A 21,902-nucleotide genomic window follows, 5' to 3' on the forward strand; every position below is an offset into this window, starting at 1 on the left:
TTATAGAGCATTAGAATGAATCCAAGAGACCTACAGCTGGTTTGAAGTGTTAACTAACATTCTATGATTCCAATTTTATAAAATCCATTTTGTAATTGTATGTATCTCTTCATTTCTTCCAACACAAAATCAAACACAGAGAACGATGAATACAGGTGGGTAAATAATTAACAGTAGAGGAAATACACTCACGGAAAGGTAGCTACTAACATCCACATTATCTGTAATGGTCTGACGTTCTCCCCTCTGATTAATCTTCCGAAACCTCCGGCGAGATTGTCGAAGAGGCACTTCCCTCTGCAAGATATTGTCTTCATTCTCTTTTGAATTATCTACCTGGAACACATGTTCAGGTTCCTGATTAAACATCCAGTTCTTCCATATCACTGAAAGTCTATGTAAGTTTAAAAAATTCATGAAGACAGGCTCAGCATGAGTTAATACTGTGACTGTCTCATAAGAAATCTACACAAGTTCCTGAAACTAAAGCAACACTTCTTCAATTACTCACTACAATGAGCTGAGAGGCCACAATTTCCTTCCGGGAAGCAGTGTTGTTTAAAAAGAAAAGAAAAACCTAAGTAACACTACGTATCTATAAAAGCTGTTCACTGTATTTGAACAGTTTTATATACTTAAAATGGCTACCTAGACAAAAATAAACTGTACTATTATGACAGTTATTATTGTTTGCTACAAAGTTTTATCTGTAAACCACATGTCAAAATAAAAATTATCAGATTCACTTCATATAAAGCTTGAGTGCTGCCTCTAGTTTGTTTCATGACATACAAATCATAAAAGTTTTGAACTAAATTTGAGCAATGTTGATAACTTGTTCTTTTTCATGTTCATTTATGCTATAAAAAGAAAGTCTACATTCACATTTCCTTTGGAACTCTCAGCCGGAAAGAGCAGAGACAAGCACATATATACAAAGAACAAAAGGAGACATGAGATAATTCAAATATGTGTAAGAAATATGCAGCAAAATATATATACATATATATTTCAAAACAAGCTTTCCTTTAATTTTCTGTAATGTGAAGATTTAAAAGGCCAAAAGTAAATATATTTGTATAATTATTTCCAAAATAGGGAAAAATCCTTTCATTGCTTAGTCTTTCACCCAGGAATTTAATGAGAGTTCTGTGTTTTGTTGCAATTACTATATGATTTAATTTTTAAATGATAAAGTAATTATTAGATAGCCATGAACTTAGCATATGCAGAAACAACTGATTTCAAACAGTGAATTAAACAGACACTTAAATGACTTCCACTAAGTTAATGAATCTTAAAAATGCAAATCTTTGAAAAAGACTGAATAAAACATAATAGTTATTTCAGGAATGATCCATTTATGACAACAGCAATGTATTTATCCATTTATCAGAGAATATACATTGACACTACAATATTCAAGTGCTTTCTCCAGAAGTTTATAAATATAAATAATATCTATTAATTATATAAATTATTTAAGCAAATCATATTCTTACTTACTTCTTTTATTAAAAAAAATAAAGCATACTTTTAATCCATCAAATTACTCATTGTTTTATTTAGTTCTAAATACCACTGCAGATATGCCTATTGTTATCTTCAGACTAGTTCTCATGCTACACAACATGCTGTCATAATGTAATGCAACCAATCCTGGTTGCTACAACAGAGCCCAGAATTCAAAAGTAAATATAACATATAAATAAGGTTGCAAAATACAGCTTACTGTACTTGACACATCATACATTGTTGATCCTTTTACAAAACCTTTGACAAGGGGTAGCTGGGCAATTATCAGAGATACTATCAGAACTATAATTCTGTTTCAGACGTTTCCAAAGAAGATTGTACTACATGAGTCAGGAAATTGCTTCTAACTCTGATTCTTAGTGATGCTTAGTGAACACTGAAAATGTAGTAATTCCCCATTAATAATACCTTGCCTGGCAGGGAAACCCCCAGTGTAAAAAAAACTCCCCATGAAATAACTCATAAAATCTTCCAGCAAATTCTCAAGTTGCACGTGTATGTGTATTTGTTCTTTTATGGTATATAGCATTTACCATACAATCACTTTGCAATTTTCATACTATCAAAACAACCTTGTAACACAATGAAAAATGCAAACACACACTTGAAAATTGATCTGCAATGTTTTCATTCCATGTTTCTTTCATTCGTGTCTTCAATAGTATATTTGTATTTCATACACTCTTCTATCTTCTACATCAGCTCTTCCTTAAGTGCTTATTTACTTATGATATAAGTAAATATTAGATATTCCATCTTTCATTCAGGAGCAAAACGTAACATACAGGCAGAACTGCCTTTCTCTGAGAGTAGCTACCCATCCTACCTAATAGGATAGGATAGGATAGGACACTCCCATGAAATCTTGCCATCTAGTGGAAGTAGAAGCGTTATGGAACATCTTCATCCCAGTGTTTTCTTTTTCCCCACCCTGGTGCTAGCACAGAATAGGGATATCTAAAGCTGGTTGTTGGGAATTTCAAAGGGATGTTTGAGATGCTGGGTTTGTTGTTTTTGATTTTATAGTTATTTATTTTATTGTTGTGAGGCATCCAGTGTTGTGTTTAAGTTGGGCAGCCATGCAAATGTTTAATTAATTAATTAAAAACTTAGCACTATTTCTACATATATAGAGGTGCTTAAAAGTTTATGAACCCTTTTGAATGTTCAATATTTCTGCATAAATATGACCTAAAACTAGTTAAAGACAACCTACTTAAATAAATAAGTAAAAACATTATACTTGTTCATTTATTTATTGAGGGAAATGATCCAAAGCTACATGTCACAGAAGTACATGAACCTTTTAAGATTTTCAGTTCATTTGAATGGGAAATTAAGGTGTTTCAATAAGGGGATGATAACCAGATGTGAGTATGGAAGATCCTGACTTAATTAAGAATAGAATTTTGTATTCTATTCATCAAAGTCTGACCTTCACAATGCAAGTCTATTGTAATGAGTCATGACTCAAATAAAGGAGTTATCTGAGAAAATCTCTGAAAAACTATGACTGATACTCTGCAGGCTGGGAAAGATTACGAAAGTATTGTGTTTTTAAAATAAATTTATTAAAGATTTTTAAAATAATAAAGAATAAGACAAAATAAGACAGAGAAGAAAAAGAGAAAGTGCAGAAAAATAGAAAATAAACATGTACACAAAAATATATTTAAGTGACTCCCAATCTTCTCAGTAAAAGACTTAACATCATTCCTCCTCCTCTTTGACATTACATTACATAGAATATTTCTTTCCAGATTCAATGCTTTTTTGATCGATAGATACAAAAATCATTAACTGTGTTCTATCCATTTTCAACAAAAAGTCCATAAAGTGTTTTCAGTATTTTGTAAATGTGCTTATTGCCTTATCCCTGATCAAACAGGTCAATTTTGTATTCTTTTCTATTCTGTAGTATTCTGCGACTATTGTTTGTTAATTTGACATTAAAATGCTGTTGTAGAAACTGATCACTAACCATATTTTCTTCCTCCTATCTTAAAAAAAATTCTTAAGGCTTAATTTAATTTAATTTAATATTTAAATTTATATACCACCCTTCTCCAGAAGGACTCAGGGCGGTGAACAGCCATAGATAAAAAACATAGAATACAAAATTTAAAAACAATTTAAAATATATTAAACAATTTGGCCCGACAGCTAAAATCCCCCATTTAAAATTAGAATTAAAATTACACCATTGGAGAGTTAGGCCAGCCCAGCTTGATGAAATAAAAAAGTTTTGAGGGCCCGACGGAAAGTACGTAAATCCGGAATCGTCTGTATCTCCGGGGGGAGCTCATTCCAGAGGGCAGGTGCTCCCACAGAGGAAGCTCTCCCCCTGGGGGCCGCCAGTCAACATTGTTTGGCACCCGGAGCCCCTCTCTGTGGGAGTGTACTGGCCGGTGGGAGGCTCTCGGCGGCAGAAGGCGGTCTCGTAGATATCCAGGTCCTAAGCCATGGAGCGCTCTAAAGGTGGTCACCAACACCTTGAATCACACCCGGAGGACCACCGGAAACCAGTGCAGCTCACTCAGGAGAGGTGTTACATGGGAGTGCCATGACGCTCCCATAATCACTTGCGCGGCCGCATTTTGGACCAGTTGGAGCCTCCGGGTGCTCTTCAAGGGGAGCCCCATGTAGAGAGCATTGCAGTAGTCCAGGCGGGAAGTGACGAGGGCATGAGTGACCGTGCGCAAAGAGTCCCAATCCAGAAAGGGACACAACTGGCGAATCAGGCAAACCTGATAGAAAGCCCCCCTGGCCACGGCCGTCACGTTCTTCTAAAGACAGCCGTGCATCCAGGAGAACACCCAAGTTGCAAGCCCTCTCCGTGGGGGCCAGCGACTCGCACCCAATAGTCAGAGATGGCACCAACTGACTATATCGGGATGCTGGGAGCCACAGCCACTCGGTCTTGGATGGGTTGAGCTTGAGCCTGTTTCTCCCCATCCAGATCCGCACGGCCGCCAGACACCAGGACATCACGTCAAGGGCATCATTGGGGTTTTCCGGGGTGGAGATGTACAGGTGAGTGTCATCAGCGTACTGATGGTACTTCACCCCAAAACCACGGATGATCTCACCCAGCGGCTTCACATAAATGTTGAACAGAAGGGGCAAGAGGACCGACCCCTATGGCACCCCGCATACAAGGCACCTCAGGGTTGACCTCTGGCCCCCCCATCAACACAAACTGCGACCGGTCAGAGAGGAAGGAGAACCACCGCAGCACGGTGCCCCCCACCCCTAACCCCTCCAACCAGCGCAGCATGATACCATGGTCGATGGTATCAAAAGCCGCTGAGAGGTCTAATAGGACCAAGTCAGAGGAACAACCCCTGTCCCGAGCCCTCCAGAGATCATCAACCAATGCGACCAATGCCATTTCCATGCTGTACCTAGGTCTGAAGTCCGACTGGAACGGATCCAGATAAACCATTTCATCCAGGTACTGGGGGAACTGTCCCGCCACCACACTCTCAACAACCTTCGCCACGAAGCGGAGGTTGGAGACAGGACGATAATTTGCTAAAGCAGCCGGGTCCAGGGAGGGCTTCTTGAGGAGGGGCCTCACCACCGCCTCTTTCATGGCGGCGGGAAAGCAACCCTCTCTCAAAGAAAGGTTGATAATCCTCTGGAGCCAGCCTCATGTAACCTCCCGGGAAGCCAGCACCAGCCAGGAGGGACACAGGTCCAATAAACATGTGGCCGCGCTAAGTCTACCCAGAATCCTGTCCACGTCTTCGGGGGTCACCAGGTCAAATTTCTCCCAGATAACACTCTCAAGACCTGCCTCCATCACCCCACCTGCATCTACCCAGTCAGAGTCCAAGCCTTCCCGAATCTGAGCGATTTTGTCATGCAGATACTGAACAAAATCCTCAGCCCTGCCCTCCAAGCGGTCTTCCCGCGCTCTTGGATGGAGAAGGGAGCGGGTCACCCTTAACAGGGCAGCCGGGCGGTTATCCACAGACGCGATAAGAGTGGAAAAATAGTTAAACTTTGCTGCTTTTATCGCCACTAGGTAGGTCTTAATATGAGACCTCACCAGTGTTCGGTGGATTCGGAAATGCTGGCCCTCCAATCGCTCTCCAGGCGTCTTTTCCGGCGCTTCATCTCCCTCAGCTCCTCGGAGAACCAGGGAGCTAAGTGAGATCGGCGCCGGGTCAAAGGCCGCAAAGGCACGACATGGTCCAAAGCTCCAGTGGCCGCCCTATCCCAGGCAGCCACCAGGTCTTCAGTCGAGTCATGAGCCAGAGCCTCACAACTCGACTGAAACACCTATCTCCTTACAAATTTCTCCAATTGTTCTGTAAGTCAAGCAAAACTCTTTCACAATTATCTGAATCTTTTTCATTGATTTAATATTTGTACTTCCTGTGTTTATTATTTCTATTTTCCAAATTTCCACCTTGACTGTTTCACCTCTCCACTCAGTTGTTCTGCAGATCCTTGTTATTTCTCATCTCCTCTTTGATCTCTTATTTTAGATCTCTTTTAAATGATGCATTCACAAAGACAGTTATTGATTCTGTTATTGCAGCTATAACAATCTTACCAAATTCCTCAAAGACCAAAGATCATTTGAAAGACCCACCTTAATTGATCCAGCAGTTAAAAGTGGCAGCGGATCGAGATTTGTACCTTCAGACTTGCAAGATTCTGTTAATGTAATAATAGTAATAAAATAGAACTAGTCATTTCTGGTTTACCTGGGAGGGATGATAGATCTTCTTTAATATTTCAAATGTTATAGTGTTTTGTGTGATTTTAAAAATCTCTAATCAAAATCAAAGGCAGGCTTTTTTTTTTCTTTCTTTTTGCCTACACTTGAGTCCCTCTCTAGTGTCCAACTTAAATCATAAGATCTCTAAACTTTGTCATGACTTACAGTACACAAAATAATTCTGGTTCTCATGAAAAGCTATTTATTTTATTTATATAGTTCATTTCAAAATCTTACATTATTAAGTTTCACACAGTGGTGGGTTTCAAATGTTTTTACTACTGGTTCTGTGAGCGTGGCTTGGTGGGCGTGGCGTGGCGTGGCTTGGTGGGCGTGGCTTGGTGAGCATGGCAGGGGAAGGATACTGTAAAATCTCCATTCCCACTCCACTCCAGAGGAAGGTTACTGCAAAATCCCCATTTCCTCCTAATCAGCTGGGACTTGGGAGGCAGAGAATAGATGGGGGTGGGGCCAGTCAGAATTTTTACTACCAGTTCTCTGAACTACTCAAAATTTCCGTTACCGGTTCTCCAGAACTGTTCAGAACCTGCTGAAACCCATCTCTGGTTTCACAGAGAAATGTCAGAGTTCATGTGACCAGCATCAAGACAGTACTAAAAAAATGGTGTAACTGGCAGGGTTGCAAGAAGAAAAGCACTAGTTTCCAAAAACAAACACTGATGCCACATGAGAATGAGTACATGGATAAACAGAAGGCTACTGGAACAATGTTTTGTAGAGAGATATGATAAAAATAGTACTTTTTGGCCTATTTTTTTTTTTAATTCAATTTGTATGCCGCCCCTCTCCGAAGACTCAGGGCAGCTCACAATGCATTTAAAATCATTATAAAAAAACATTTAAAAATTAAAAACATTAAAAACATTAAAACTCATTCACACCATTCATGGCCGGATCTCGCCAAATCGCAGGAGAGAGATCAACGGTCCCAGGCCTGCCGGAAAAGCCAGGTCTTCACCACTTTTCAGAAGGCCAATAGGGTGGAGATGGTCCGGACCTCAGGAGGTAACTGGTTCCAGAGAGCTGGGACAGCCACAGAGAAGGCCCTCCCCCGCGGGACCGCCAGCCGGCATTGTTTAGCTGACGGGACGCCGAAGAGATCAACTCTGTGGGATCTTACCAGTCATTGGGAGTTATGCGGTAGAAGGCGGTCTCGAAGATACCCTGGCCCTGAGCCATGTAGGGCTTTAAAGGTAATAACTAACACCTTGAATTGTGACCGGAGACCAATAGGGAGCCAGTGCAGCTCACGGAAAATTGGTGTAATATGGGTGTACCGAAGTGCACCCACGACTGCTCATGCGGCTGCGTTCTGGACCAACTGTAGTCTCCGAACACCTTTCAAGGGTAGCCCCATGTAGAACGCGTTGCAATAATCTAACCGTGAGGTGACAAGGGCATGAGTGACCGTGAGGAGAGCCTCCCGATCCAAGTAGGGTCGCAATTGGTGCACCAGGAGAACCTGTGCAAAGGTCCCCCTAGCCACAGCTGTCAGATGTTGCTCTAATCTTAGCTGTGAGTCTAGGAGGACACCCAAATTGCGAACCCGTTCTGAGGGGGACAATTTCTCCCCCCACCCCAGAACCAAGGATAAATGAAAAGTATTATGTTTGGTGAAAGACAAATGCTACATTCCAGCATAACAGTCTTATGCCTTCTATAAAACCTGGCAGTGGCAGTTTCATGGTTTGGGCCTGCATTGTTGTTTCTGGACCAGGACAGCTTACCATCATTAATGTAACTATGAATTCTGAATTGTACCAGCAAATTCTACAGGAAAATGTCAGGATATCTCTCTGTACGAACTGAAGACCTTGTGAACTGAAACTCAAGGGAAAGTGGGTCATGCAGCAAGACCATGACCCAAAGCCTACAAGTCATACCACCAGTGAATGGTTGAAGCAGGAGAAAGTTAATGTTTTGAAATGGACATTGACTTACCTGAATGTCCTTTTTCGGAACGCTGCGTATACACTCCAGCATTGGGAAAATCCTCTTATCTGACAGCAACTGAGAGAACTTTTTTTACTTATCTACCCACTCTGTGCTCTCTCCATGCCCCCTTTTGCACCCGAATCCCCAGTCTTGAACGAAGACACCACAGGTAAACTACAACAAAATTTATTAACACAAAACCACCACAAGCCAACATATAAAGAAAGGGAGGGAAATGGAGTGTATACGCAGCGTTCCGAAAAAGGACATTCAGGTAAGTCAATGTCCATTTTCCAGAACGCTGCTACTACACTCCAGCATTGGGACATACCCAAGCCTAACTTCCAGGGTCGGGCAAAACACTATCCAACTCAGAGGACCCAGACACCACTGCTTGCAAAACTCGTCGCCCAAAAGACGCCTCAGCCGAAGCGTAGGCATCAATCCGGTAATGTCTTATGAAAGGCGACAAAGAAGTCCAAGTAGCCGCCCTACAGATGTCCAACACAGAAGCCTGGGTAGCCCAGGCAGCTGAAGTAGCCGCACTCCGCGTAGAATGAGGCAGAATGTTCCCAGGAACAGGACGACGCTGATTCTCATAAGCAGCAGCAATACAGGCCTTAATCCAACGACCAATCGTGGTCGACGACACTTTCTGACCCATGGATGCAGGATGAAACGAAACAAATAGGGCTTCCGTCTTCCGAAACTCGGCCGTCCTACGCATGTAACGTCTCAACGCCCTGCGCACATCCAGAGTGTGCCAAAGAACCTCCTGGTGATGTCTCGGCGACGGGCAGAAATCCGGAAGCACTAATTCCTGCGCCCGGTGAAACCACGAATTAACTTTGGGCAAAAAAGCAGGATCCATCCTCAGGACCACAGTGTTAGCATGAAAAATGCACAAGTCTTTCCTGACGGATAAGGCAGCGAGCTCAGAAATGCGTCTAGCCGACGTGATCGCCAGGAGAAATGCAACTTTGAACGACAGAAACTTAAGCGAAGTGGAACCCAGCGGCTCAAACGGAGACAAAGTGAGAGCCTGCAAAACTAAGGATAAATCCCAAGAGGGATAACGATGAACCGTAGGCGGTCTCAGGTTCGTAGCTCCATGAAGGAACCCCTTCACCCACGGATGATGAGCCAAGGAAGTGTACGGTGGACAGGACAACACAGTGGCCAGGGCCGCCACCTGGCGCCTGAGAGTGGCGGGAGACAAACCCCGTTCCAAACCCGCCTGTAGAAAGATGAGGACATCCTGAACCGTTGCAGACGTAGGATCCACATGAGTAGTCGCACACCAACGGCAAAAGGCCCTCCACGTGGCTTCGTAGATCCTCGTCGTGGATGGTCGACGGGCCGACTGAATCGTACCAATCACCGTATCCGGCAAACGGCTTTTCTTCAAGAGGACGCGCTCAAATGCCAGACGGCCAACTGCAGCCACTGGGGCTCGGGATGACGAATGGCCCCCTGACACAGCACGATCCGATGTGGAGGAATCACCCACGGGTCTGTCACCGAAAACTCCACAAGATCCGCGAACCACGGCCTGCGGGGCCAATGTGGAGCCACCAGTAACAGCTCCGCCCTCTCCGCTATCATCTTGCGAACCACCTGCTGAATCAGTGTGAAGGGTGGGAAGGCATACAGTAGACCCGCTGGCCAACGACACCGCAGAGCGTTTGTGTCTTCTGCCGCTGGGGTCGGATAACGAGTGATGAACCGGGAAAGCTGGGCGTTGGTCGGACTGGCGAACAAGTCTACCAGAGGCTGTCCGAAGCGAAGACAAATCTCCTGAAATAGACTGGGAAGCAGCTGCCATTCGGCCTGGTCTATCACTTCCCTGCTGAGCCAATCCACTCGTGTGTTGGCTTTCCCGGAAATGTGGTCTGCGAGGATGGACTCCAGATTCCTCTCTGCCCAGTTGAACAGACGTGTCGACTCGAGCATCAGGGACTGTGACTTCGTCCCCCCTTCCCGGTTTATGTGCGCCTTGGCAGATGTATTGTCCGTGAGAATCAGGACATGACGACCCCAAACCAGCGACTGGAAATGCAGAAGGGCGAGACGAATGGCTCGAAGTTCTAAAAGGTTGATGCTCTGTGCACGTTCCTCCGGAGACCATTGTCCTTGGCCCACCTGGGCACCTAGGTGGGCTCCCCAGCCATGGAGACTGGCATCGGTGGTGATCACGACCCGGTCTAGTTCCAGGAAACTGCAACCTTGCAGGATGGCCGACGACTTCCACCAACCCAGTGCCAGTCTGACTCGCGGTGGCACGAACACCGTCCTTGTGGAGTTGGAACTGCCTGTTCTCTGGAATAGAAGAAGAAGCCATTGCAGTGGATGAGAATGTCTGCGTGCCCACGGAACAATGCGGAAGCACGAAACCATCTTCCCCAACAAACGTGACAGTGTCAACAGAGGAGCCCTCCTCCGGGTCAGTACTTGGCCCACAAGCGATTTGATGTTTTTCGCCCTCTCTGAAGACAGGAAAACCTGACCCTTCTTGGAGTCTATCAGGGTCCCGAGGTGTAGGATCGCGGTCGTGGGGACGAGCTGGCTCTTGTCCAAGTTGATGGAGAATCCGTGCTCTCGGAACGTCGAGAGCACCCTGTCTCTGTCTTGCGCCGCTTGTGCCCTGGACGAGGACAGGATCAGAATGTCGTCCAGGTAACATAACACCCTCACCGGAACGGTACTGAGGGACGCGGCCACTACCGCCACCAGCTTGGTGGAAGTCCTGGGAGCCGAGGAAAGACCGAACGGCATCGCACAGTACTGGTAATGCCTGCCCGCATACTCGAATCGCAGAAACTGTCGATGCGAAGGAAGCACTGGAACATGCAGGTAAGCCTCTCGCAAATCCACCGACTGCATCAGGTCCCCTTGGCGAATAGAAGCCAGAATGGACCGAAGAGAGTGCATCTTGAAACGACGGTAACGTACCGCCCGATTCAACTCCTTGAGGTTGAGAATGCCTCTGACCCCTCCCGAACTTTTGGGAACCAAAAATAGAATCGAATAGAAGCCGGTCCCCTGCTGGTCCAACGGGACCGGTTCTATCGCACGGATCTCCAGCAGGTGTGCTATCTCTTCCACCATCAGGCTGCGAGAGTCTGTGGACAGGGAAACTGGGCACCGGACGAACCGTCGTGGGGGCCGATCCGTGAATTCGATTGCGAGGCCCTCCGAAATAGTACGACGCACCCACTCGTCCGGAGTGGACCGGGCCCACCGATGACAAAAGGCCCGGAGACGACCTCCCACTGGTCCCGGAGTCGGTGAGTCATTTGCCCCTTCTGAAGGGTCTAGAAGTGGATCCACGATAGGGGCGCCTGGAGGAGGACTGTGATCTGCCACGCTCTCTGAAACGTTGTCTGTCGGAGAAGCGGTCTGGAGCCTGGAACGACTGCCGGTAAGTCGAGGGGCCTCCCTGCCCCGAATAGGAACGAAATGGCTGACGTTGTGTGTAAGGGGTGTAACGCCTGTCTTGTCTGCGAAAGGACGAGGGCATAATTTTGCGTTTGTCTTTATCCTCCACAAGAATCGGCTCCAATGCCGTGCCAAACAAGTTCGGAGCTTTATACGGGGCCGCCGCCAACTTCCACTTGGTTTTCACATCGGCTTTCCACGGCCGTAGCCAGAAAAGGCGTCGCGATGTGACAGAAGCCGCTAACGCCCGCGATGCAAACTTGACAGAGTTCAACGAAGCATCCGCCGAATACTCTGTGGCTGCAATAATCTTGTTAATATCGTGGCGCAAGCGGGTATCCTCTGGAGGGAGCCGTTCCTGAAGTTGGCGTAACCAGATCAAAGAGGCCCTATTGAAGAACGAAGTAGCCGTGGCAGTTCTAACAGTCCAGGCCACGGCTTGATGAGACCTACGAAAGGCCAATTCGGTGCGCCTGTCCTCCGATTTGAGCCCCTCCAGCGGATCGGATGAGACCATCGAATGCGAAGTGAGAGACGCCACCGGTGCATCCACAGTGGGCACGTCCAACATGGCTTCAAGTTCGGGCGCCGCACAGAACAGCTTCTTATCTAAATTGCTTGGTGCAGTGGACGACCCTGGTTGGGCCCAAGGCGCTTGCAAAACATCCGCGAACAGTTGAGGGCACGGAATAAAGTCCTTCTCCTGCTTGATTTGCTTAAACAGGGCATCATGAGGACCGGTCTCAGACGGGGTAGTCAGGGGTTGTGCTCCCACCGAACCCAGATTAGTAGTCAAACGAGCCTTGTGAAGGAGGGACTTAAATAGTGAGGGACGAAACAAGCCCGTGAAGGCTGGAGTGTCAGGTACCAGACCTTCATCCTCAGAGAATTCGAGGTCATCGGGGCCCTCCTCGTCATGGCCCGAGCCCTCAGACGAAACAGACTCACGAGGCGAGGGGGAACGAGCCCTGCGAGAGCTTGAAGAGGCCAACGTGCCCGAAGTCCCCGCCGCCGATGTCTGGGCGCTGTCTGCGCTCCGGCCGCCATAATAGAAGCCAACGCTGTTGACAACATCGTCTGGAAGTCAAACTGAGACGGAGGCGGAGGATTGTCCACTTCTCGGAGTCCCGCTGCTGTAGGCGTGAAAGTGGCCGAAGGTTGGCGCCGAGGGGGCGGAAAGGCCTCTAAACCCGCTGAGGAAACATCAGGCATCGACTGGGAGACGCCCTTCTGCCAAGCCAAGGAACCGGATTGGACCGTTCTCCGCTCCGAAAGGTCAGGAACAGGAACAGCCTGGTGGGCGGATCCCGTATCACCCCGGACCAAAGAAGCTGACGCCTGCTTGGCCTTCTCACATCTCTTTTCCAAAGCCTTATGACGCCTGAGAGCATCCTTCTCAGCGGCAGAGGAGGTCTTAGAGTGGCGGGACTTGTGACCGCCAGACTCAGAGCGTTTGCCCGATTGTTTCTTGCGGGACTTAGATCTGACAGGGCAGACCTCCTGATCACTGTCTGAGGAGAACGAACAGTCCGCCATGGTGAGAGTGCCCCAAGCTGAATAGTAATTATTAATCAATTGATAGACAGATGGATTTGTAATAATAATAATGAATCAATAATTGATTGATTGATTGACAGATATCAGTTTGCCTGATTAATTGATTGGATGAATACTTGTTTGATTAATTAATTGGTTGATTGAATGACTGGCTGCTTTGATTACTTAATTAATAAATATCAGCTTGATTGATTAATTATTTGAATGATTGGAGGAAAGCGTGCTTAATTAATTAATTGATTGATGAGTTAAAAGTCTGGCTACCGCTCCGGGCAAGCACTATGCCCCAACAAGCAGTGTTGGCACTCCTGCCACGCCAAGAACCAGGGCACCCCTGTCTCTGCCCAGGTGTGTGGGAAAGCCTTGCACAATGGCTGCAAATGGGGTGAGCTATAAACTGGCAACTCTCCCCCCCTTTTTTCCTCCTCCGAGTCAATGCCCAGGGCGGGACAGAGACTCAGCTAGTCAGACCTCAGAGAAAAGGCTGCGGCCCTCTAATTAGGGTCCGCGCTGCCACGAGGTGATTCCCAAAATGGCGGCCGCCCTAATGGCTCAAAATGGCGGCCGCAAGTTGGTGGCGTAGTTATAAAATGGCGGGCCGCCCGAGCTTTGAAGGATGGCGGAGCGCTTTCCCCCCTGGCGCCGCTCACACGCGGACGCCAATCAGGGATGGAGACCGGAGCGGCTTTGTACGGCGGGAGGGTAGCGAGCTCCGACAGCCACGCCACACACCCCCCTCAGCGATCACTTACGGCCGAAGCTCCGAGGCCGAAAACACCGCCAGTCACAGCGCCGCCCGCAGAAACCTGACGGGACGGCCGCTGGATGAGTCACGCCACTACACACAGCGAGCCGGTAGCCGCTCCTGCAAATACCTCCGTTCCGGCTCGCTGTTCCACACGGGAGTCGGGGAGCGAACCAGTCAGCCCCGACCTCCCCGGCAATAGAATAACCTTACCGGATCCGCCCCTCAGGGACAGAAGCCGGCAGCAGCAGGCGCAGAAGCGCGAAAGTCGGCACGACCCAGCTCCCTGGGCACGAAACCGACGAGCAGCTGATAGACTCACAGGAACTCAGAGAAACCTAAACTTAACCGAAAAAAAGGAGAAATAAAAAAAAAGGGGGCTAATCAAAAATAACCAAAAGGCCTAACGCAACACTCAGAGCACAGAGAAAATCCTCCCAGTGTGTCAGCAACTGAGAGAAAGACTGGGGATTCGGGTGCAAAAGGGGGCGTGGAGAGAGCACAGAGTGGGTAGATAAGTAAAAAAAGTTCTCTCAGTTGCTGTCAGATAAGAGGATTTTCCCAATGCTGGAGTGTAGTAGCAGCGTTCTGGAAAATGGCCAAGACAAAGTCCTGACCTTAATCCTACAGAAATGTTGTGAAAGGACATGAAATGGGCAATTCATGAGAAGAAGTCCACCAATATCCCCGAGTTGAAGCTGTTCTGTAAGGTGGAATGGACTAAAATTCTCCCAAGCTGATGTGCAGGAACAATCAACAGTAACGGGAAAAGTTTAATTGCAATTATAGCTGCTGAATGAGGGCATTAGCAGTTAGTAAAAATAAAGGTTCACATAATTTTGTCATCTACAAATATATAACTTTGGATCATTTTACTCAATAAATAAATGAACACATGCTTTTTACTTATTAAATAGGGTTCTTTTTATATATAAAATATTATATATTTTTAGGATCCCATTTTATATAATATTATAGAAAAATGTTGAAAATTTAAAAGGGTTCACAAACTTTCAAGCACCAATGTAACTATATCCCTGTGAAGATAGATTGGACAAAGAGAGAGGGACCAAATTCACCAAGTAAACATTTGTCATTGAGAGCAGAATCAAACCTAAGTCCTTGATGTCAGTTCAGAACCTTAACCATATACAGTATGTCTTTCCAGGTTTCTCACCCCACATATTCAGAATTCTGACACATTCAGTCACTGTCTGCTTTGTAAGTACTAATTTCTTAAGATAGAGAGATCCCTCCATCTTATATATGCTCATACCAGTTTGTCATTCAGAGGCATCATCATCATCATTTGCTATAATAGTATATAAAATCCTTTTCCCAAGATCACTCTATTGCTTAATATTACTCAAGTTCACGTCTAATGGTCAGTCTGATGAGAACAATTTGTCTAAAACCCACAAAATATTAAAAATATCTTCAGGATAAATATATGAGCGTGAAAAATTAGGGCTCTAAGAATCTTCATGAATCATACACTATTATTTTTGTGCACTTGTAGAAACCTTCATTGTTTTCAGGTTCTTATGTGACTACATCATAGCAAAATTCCAAATCTGTAATCTGAAAGCAAAATATTAAGCATGGTTATTACCAGAAAAGCAAACACAATGAATTGTTATCAAGAACTATAGAAGTACGTCCACCTGCTTCCTTCAGATAATGTCAGAACTATGGAACTACAAACATAATAAAAAAAAGTTTAGAAAAGTCTTGTAACAGTAGAATTGCCTTGAATTCTATAAAAGAATGCTTTCTAGATACAGCACATGGAAGCATATGCTATACAAAACAACTACGTTTCTCCAAAAAGACGACCCACCTTGAAAAGAAGCCCTATCACGTTTTTGAGCACATACAATCAAATTAAGCCTCACCTACAAAATTAGCCCTAATGAAGACCGAGGCACAAGGTAAAAAATAAGCTAGGGTGGGGATGGGGGTGTGGAGCTCCCCTACTTACCAGGCCTCACACACCCTGACACCTGCCTCGCCTTCTTCTGCAGCCACTTGCTGCCACTCGCACGCATCTCCTTGGCCTCTGTTTCGCCTTCACATGTCTGCCGGCATCTGTTATCTGCAGCTGATAACAGAGCTCCAGATCGATCCTGAGCTCTGTTATCCGCTGCAGATGCCTTCCGGCAGGCATCTAAAGGCAAAACAGAGGCCAGGGCGATGCGTGTGAGGGGCGGCAAGTGGCCAAAGAAGAAGTGGGCCTGATGGGCGAGGCTGTCGGTGTCACCGCTGCAAGGTGAGTCAATAATTAGAATCCTCCAAAAAGAAGGCCTAGCAGTTTTTTCAGGGGTCAAAAGAAAAGAAGACCTGGCCTTCTTTTTGGAGAAACACGGTAACAAGTTATTTCAAATGACATTTGTTTTTATCAATGTAATGTTAAAGTTGGTTTTTTTAAGATGTAAAATTTTAGATTAATAGCAATAGCAATAGCAATAGCACTTAGACTTATATACCACTTTACACTTTTTACAGCCCTCTTACAGTGTCAGCATATTGCCCCTGACAATCTGGGTCCTCATTTTACCAACCTCGGAAGGATGGAAGGCTGAATCATCTTTGAGCTGGTGAGACTCGAACTGCTGGACTGCTGGCAACTGGGAGTCAACAGAAGTAGCCTGCAGTACTGCATCCTAACCACTGCACTACCATGGCTCAAAATTTCAGATTAAATGATAGAATTAAGTACTTCCTACCCTTCCACTACAATTCCAGTACATGCAAACATTACTTTTCTTACACACATTTCTTAAAAGGCATAAAAATGTATACTACTGCTTTTCTAGTACCATTGTAACCAAGGAACATCCAAAATTCAAGACATGATGAAATAGTTGAATCAAGATATCTTACATGGAGCAAAATATTTGACCTAAAAAAAAGAAGTCAAATCTTTGACAAGTTAAATACATGGAAGAATCAATAGTCAGTGTCTGTCAGTCTGTCAGTCTATCAGTCAGTCAGTCAGTCAGTCAGTCAGTCTGTCTGTCTGTCTGTCTGTCTGTCTGTCTGTCTGTCTGTCTGTCTTTGAACCAACTCAGGATGGTTGAGATATCTCTATCTATCTATCTATCTATCTATCTATCTATCTATCATCTATCTATCTATCTATCTATCTATCTATCTATCTATCTATCTATCTATTTCAACCAACTCAGGGTTCAAAGAACATATAAAATCAAATCATATTAAAACTATAAAATTAAACACAGGTGTATTTTCAAATGAAGGAGGGAGGGAGGGAGGAAGGGAGGGAGAGAGGAGGGAGGAGGAAGGAAGGAAGGAAGGAAGGAAGGAAGGAAGGAAGGAAGGAAGGAAGGAAGGAAGGTTTTATTCATTCATTAAATTTGTTTGCCACCCATCTCGCTACAATATAACTCTGGGTGTCTTACAACATTAAAATGAAACTATATATGTAGGTATGCATGCATGCAAGTATATATAAATGTATGCATATACATACATATGTGTATTCCTCCTCAGCCGGGTATTTTCCTACGTAAACCAATATTTTAAAATGCTGCCATAGCTCAGTGAAATCACAATTCACTAGTTCTAGGCTTTTCCAGACAACAAGCAAACAGTTTGCTGCCCTTTGGGAGACTAATATAGCTCTATTTTGGACTAATTAGTCCTCATCAGTTAGCCACACCCTCATCACATGTTTCCTCCCCGTAGAGGTCAAGTGTATGTTTTCTTCTCTTATCGTAGGCCCTTTATGTGTATTTCTCCTCAGCCGGGTACTTTCCTACGTAAACCAAGATTTTAAAATGCATATGTATACATATATATGTATGTACGTTGTAGGTAGGTAGGTATAAAATCACATTAAAATTCCAATAAAATATAAGTTATAACTAAAGATGGAGAGGAAGATAGATAAAGAATGAGGGAGGTACAGGCCACATAGAAAGCAAGCATAATAGAACACTGGTATCATATGTATGGCATATGTATTCCTTTAAAAACATTCAATGCTCATGTAAGAAATTACTAATAGAAAATAGAACGAATCACTGAAAAGCACAGATTCATGAGATAATTTTCTGTAGCCATAGCCACATTAAAATGAATAATTCCCTCTTCCTCAAGCAATTATTTCAAAGAATGGTCCTTACCACGATCATTTCTGAAGGTTCCAACACAATGCATTCACAACCTCGTTTTCCTCCAGATTGCTTGCCAAAGCTGTGAAGAAAAATGGGAAAGTGTAAACTGCACATTACATAGTAAGTAGACAGGACAGAAACAAAATTTAGTAATAGTAAAGTATTGTGCAAAACAAAAAGGTATCTTGCACTATATTCCATATCACTATTTTAAGGAGCAACATAACTTTTTTATATATCACCTGTGTTTTATAAAATTCATTAAAACATCAATTTAGAAAAGCATTCAGAAACACTATGAAAAATGGGGTTATATACTATAAAAGTACCCAAAAATGAAAGCAAAATAAAGAGATAATTGTATTAATAACAGGCAGTTTGATGTCTGGTTAAGGCACTGGGCTAGAAACTGGGAGACCATGAGTTCTAGTCCCATCTTACATACAAAGCAAGATGGTGACCTTGCGAAAGTCTTAGCCCTAGGAAGGAGACAGTGGCAAACCACTTCCAAAATCTTGCCAAGACTGCAGGGACTTACCGAAAGACATTGGGAATATGATAGAAGAATTAGCCTCTAGAATCTGCTTTCAATAAATCAACACTTGTGCATTTATTTTAGTTCCAGATCACTCAAAAGAGTTCTTGCATATAAGGAAATTAAAATATAACACAAACAGTAGTGACGTCCATACATTTCAGAGTTAATTGCACTAAATTAGAAACAGAGTATCATTCCACTAATAAGAAAGATCATAGGAAAATGATAGAAAATGGGTTTGTGCAAAACATTCAAAAAGGTAACTTTGCTTTAAAAAAAAAGTTCACTGGAATGAGCAAAATATTTCCTCTCAAACCAGCCACATCCTCTAAAAGGCTTGGTGTGCTGTTTTGAAGGCTTTCCTCAGCTGTATGCACATGTGCATGCATGCCCAGCTGCTGTGCTTCACTGCAGTCGCAGAAATATGATTTATGTATCTATACTTGCATGTGCACATAAACATGTGAAGTAAAAAAAAACTACAAAGGATGTTGCACCATGTCTACCAGAAGACTGCTGCCTTAACACTTTGAGGACACATCCTTGCTTGTGTCAGCATGCTTTGTAAAGGACTAGAGTTTTGCATGCAAGAGCCGAGGTGGCACGGTGGTTAGAGTGCAGCACTGCAAGCTACTTCAGCTGACTGCTAGCTGCAGTTTAGCAGTTCAAATCTCACCGGTTCAAGTTTGACTCAGCCTTCCATCTTTCCAAGGTTGGTAAAATGAGGACCCAAATTGTTGGGAGCAATATCCTGACTCTGTAAACCGCTTAGAGAGGGCTGTAAAAGCACTATGAAGCGGCATATACGTCTAAGTGCTATTGCTATTGCTATTAGCTCCCATATTTAATTCTCATCACCTTCCAAGTATTATAAGAAAACACCACTATTGAAAATCTGGAGAATAGCAATAAATAGCTGCATGAATCAAGATCTACTTCAGTATCAAGATACTTCCAGAAAATGGTATTAGCAACATTATTTTGCTTAAATGTTAAAAGAAAAAACATTGAGCTCAGTTTTCTGATTAAATAAAATTATAATTAGAAACATTGTTGACTCTTTGGAAATGTTGTCTGAAGTTTTCATTTTCTTTTTTACAAGTCATACACTCACATCAGTAGCCTACTAAACCATCATTTCAACCTCATTTCTACTTTAAGAAAAATGCTCATAGATATTCATGTAGAACAATTCTTTTCTGCATGCTTACACATCCTGCATGCTAAGTAGGATGCATTTGTCAAATTTGGAAAATTCTCTCCACTTGCTCTGCCCCTACATCCTTGGGACATAACTCCCAAAATTAAGGAATTAAACACACACACATACAAAGCTTTCTTGTTTTCAAATATCCTACCCTATTGGCCAGCTTTGATGCAGCACTAAGTTGATTGCTACAATGCTAGTTAGTTTTAATGTAAAATTTAGGAAGCCCTGGTCAAACTACATTTTACAATGAATCTCTAAGTAAACAAACGTTGATAGAATCTCAACCTGGCATAAAGTTAAACACATATTTCTGAAAATTTAAAGGCATACTTAATTATATTTGTTTACAGATTGATTATGGCAGGTACAAAATTTGGACACCCCTTTTGGCTGTTATTTCTTTTATAGAAACAAGGGTTTTCAAACTTCTCTTACAGCTAACTATTTTTAATTTTGGAATGTTTTTCCCACTATTCCTTGAAGAATTCTTCCGATTCAGAAATATTATTAAATCTTGCATGTACTATATGTTTGAAATATCCCTATTCAGGTTTATGAGCTATAAAGGATATTCCAAATTCTTTATCTCTCTTTTCTGGAATTACTTTGTGGTTGATTTGGAAGTACACTTAATCACTCTCTTGCTAATATCTAACTTCTTTTCAGCTTTAATTTGTTCACTAACTAGGCAAGATGAGCTTCAAGACCAAGAACAATATCTGTTAGAACTGGTCAATCTACTCAAATATCTCTGCAGATGATCTGCAAACAAACAAACAAACAAACAAACAAACAAACAAAAAGAGCTGACATTGAAGTAGTTATCTACTTCATTTGCTTGTATAGCTAAGATCTGCATGGAATAGAGCTCCAGAGGAAAACTTTAGGACCTCATCATAAATGTCGTTGTGTAACAGAAAACCTAGATTAGTCTGAAGTATTCCGAAATAGAATTATTTTGGACCAAAGGAACTAACATTGAACAATTTGGTCAGAACCACAAAATGTAGGAAGAAGGAGTGAAGAAGATAACACCTTGCCAAACATTAAGCAGAGGAGTTCCTTTATACTTAAAGACTTTGACTGGCAGCCAAAATTATAAGAATTAGGTGGATGAGAATGAATTTAACTAAATATCAAAATATCCTTGAAGCTGCAGTGACAGAATTGACACTGAAAAGAGGTATGAGATGCTAACAATGAAAAAGAAGTTTTGTGAATTTGCCAAAAAGATAACAGATAATAAAAAAGGAGAATAATTCAACATATATTTTAGTTCAGAATATTCTGAAAGAGTGCATTTATTGCACCAGGAAATTGAGAGTTGATTGAAGAGGCAGGATTCCTGCTTGACATTACTGGACACTAAGTAGGGACGATGTACTGCTATTTCTGCAATTCTTTGGAGGGAAACACCTTGTAAAACCAAGAGACAACTTCTTTCTTTCTCTTCCACCTGAACAAACTTCTGTCACAGTACCCCCAGATCTGACTTCTAGTGAAGCAGTTTGAGAGTTCTGAAATGACGGTTTGAGAAACAAATTATTTTTTTTCCCATGTTGAATGAAGTTTTGGTTGAAACTCCAACTCAAATGGGACATAGTTCTTTAAATTATATTTTAAACAAAGTTTAAAAGAGAGTTCTTTAAACTTCCAAAGTTTCTCTGTATCCACTAGGATGTAACTAATTTTGAGATACTGTTGATAATCCAAGTAATAAATTACTCTGTTTTAAAATATGCTGATAAAATTGATAAAACATGGAAGGCTTAAGAAGTTAAAAGGCAAAGCTGAGAATAAGGCAAATAAGAACATGACTGCTGATACCTAAGACAAGTGAGATACAAAGAGTGAATGGCCTGCCAAAAAGCATTGGACCAGATCCAAGGTCAAGCTAGCAGAAAAATAACCTTCTAAATTTTGCTTATCTGAAACATAAACTTTGGCAGAAATAATAAGGACATTCTTATTTTAGATGGATTCTATTACTGAACAATGCTATCCCCAAGAGGTTAGATGAAGATAATTTGGGGAGGGGTGAATTTCTGAAT

General features: G+C 43.3%; 1 protein-coding gene across 1 annotated transcript in view; it reads right to left on the reverse strand.

The window, feature by feature from the left end:
- The window catches only part of RAPGEF6 (Rap guanine nucleotide exchange factor 6), a 164,313-nt gene that overhangs the window by 104,718 nt on the left and 37,693 nt on the right, over nt 1–21,902 (reverse strand). Inside the window, exons 5-6 of the mRNA XM_070937314.1 lie at nt 18,113–18,182; nt 193–336 (exon numbers count right to left, since the gene is read on the reverse strand). Coding sequence (XP_070793415.1) covers nt 193–336; nt 18,113–18,182 — 214 coding nt within the window. The remainder of the gene's footprint in view (nt 1–192; nt 337–18,112; nt 18,183–21,902) is intronic.

Source organism: Pituophis catenifer, unplaced genomic scaffold, assembly GCF_029215685.1.
Source record: "Pituophis catenifer annectens isolate HBS135680 unplaced genomic scaffold, rPitCat1.0.hap2 SCAF_2, whole genome shotgun sequence".
In the NCBI taxonomy this organism is placed as follows: domain Eukaryota; kingdom Metazoa; phylum Chordata; class Lepidosauria; order Squamata; family Colubridae; genus Pituophis; species Pituophis catenifer.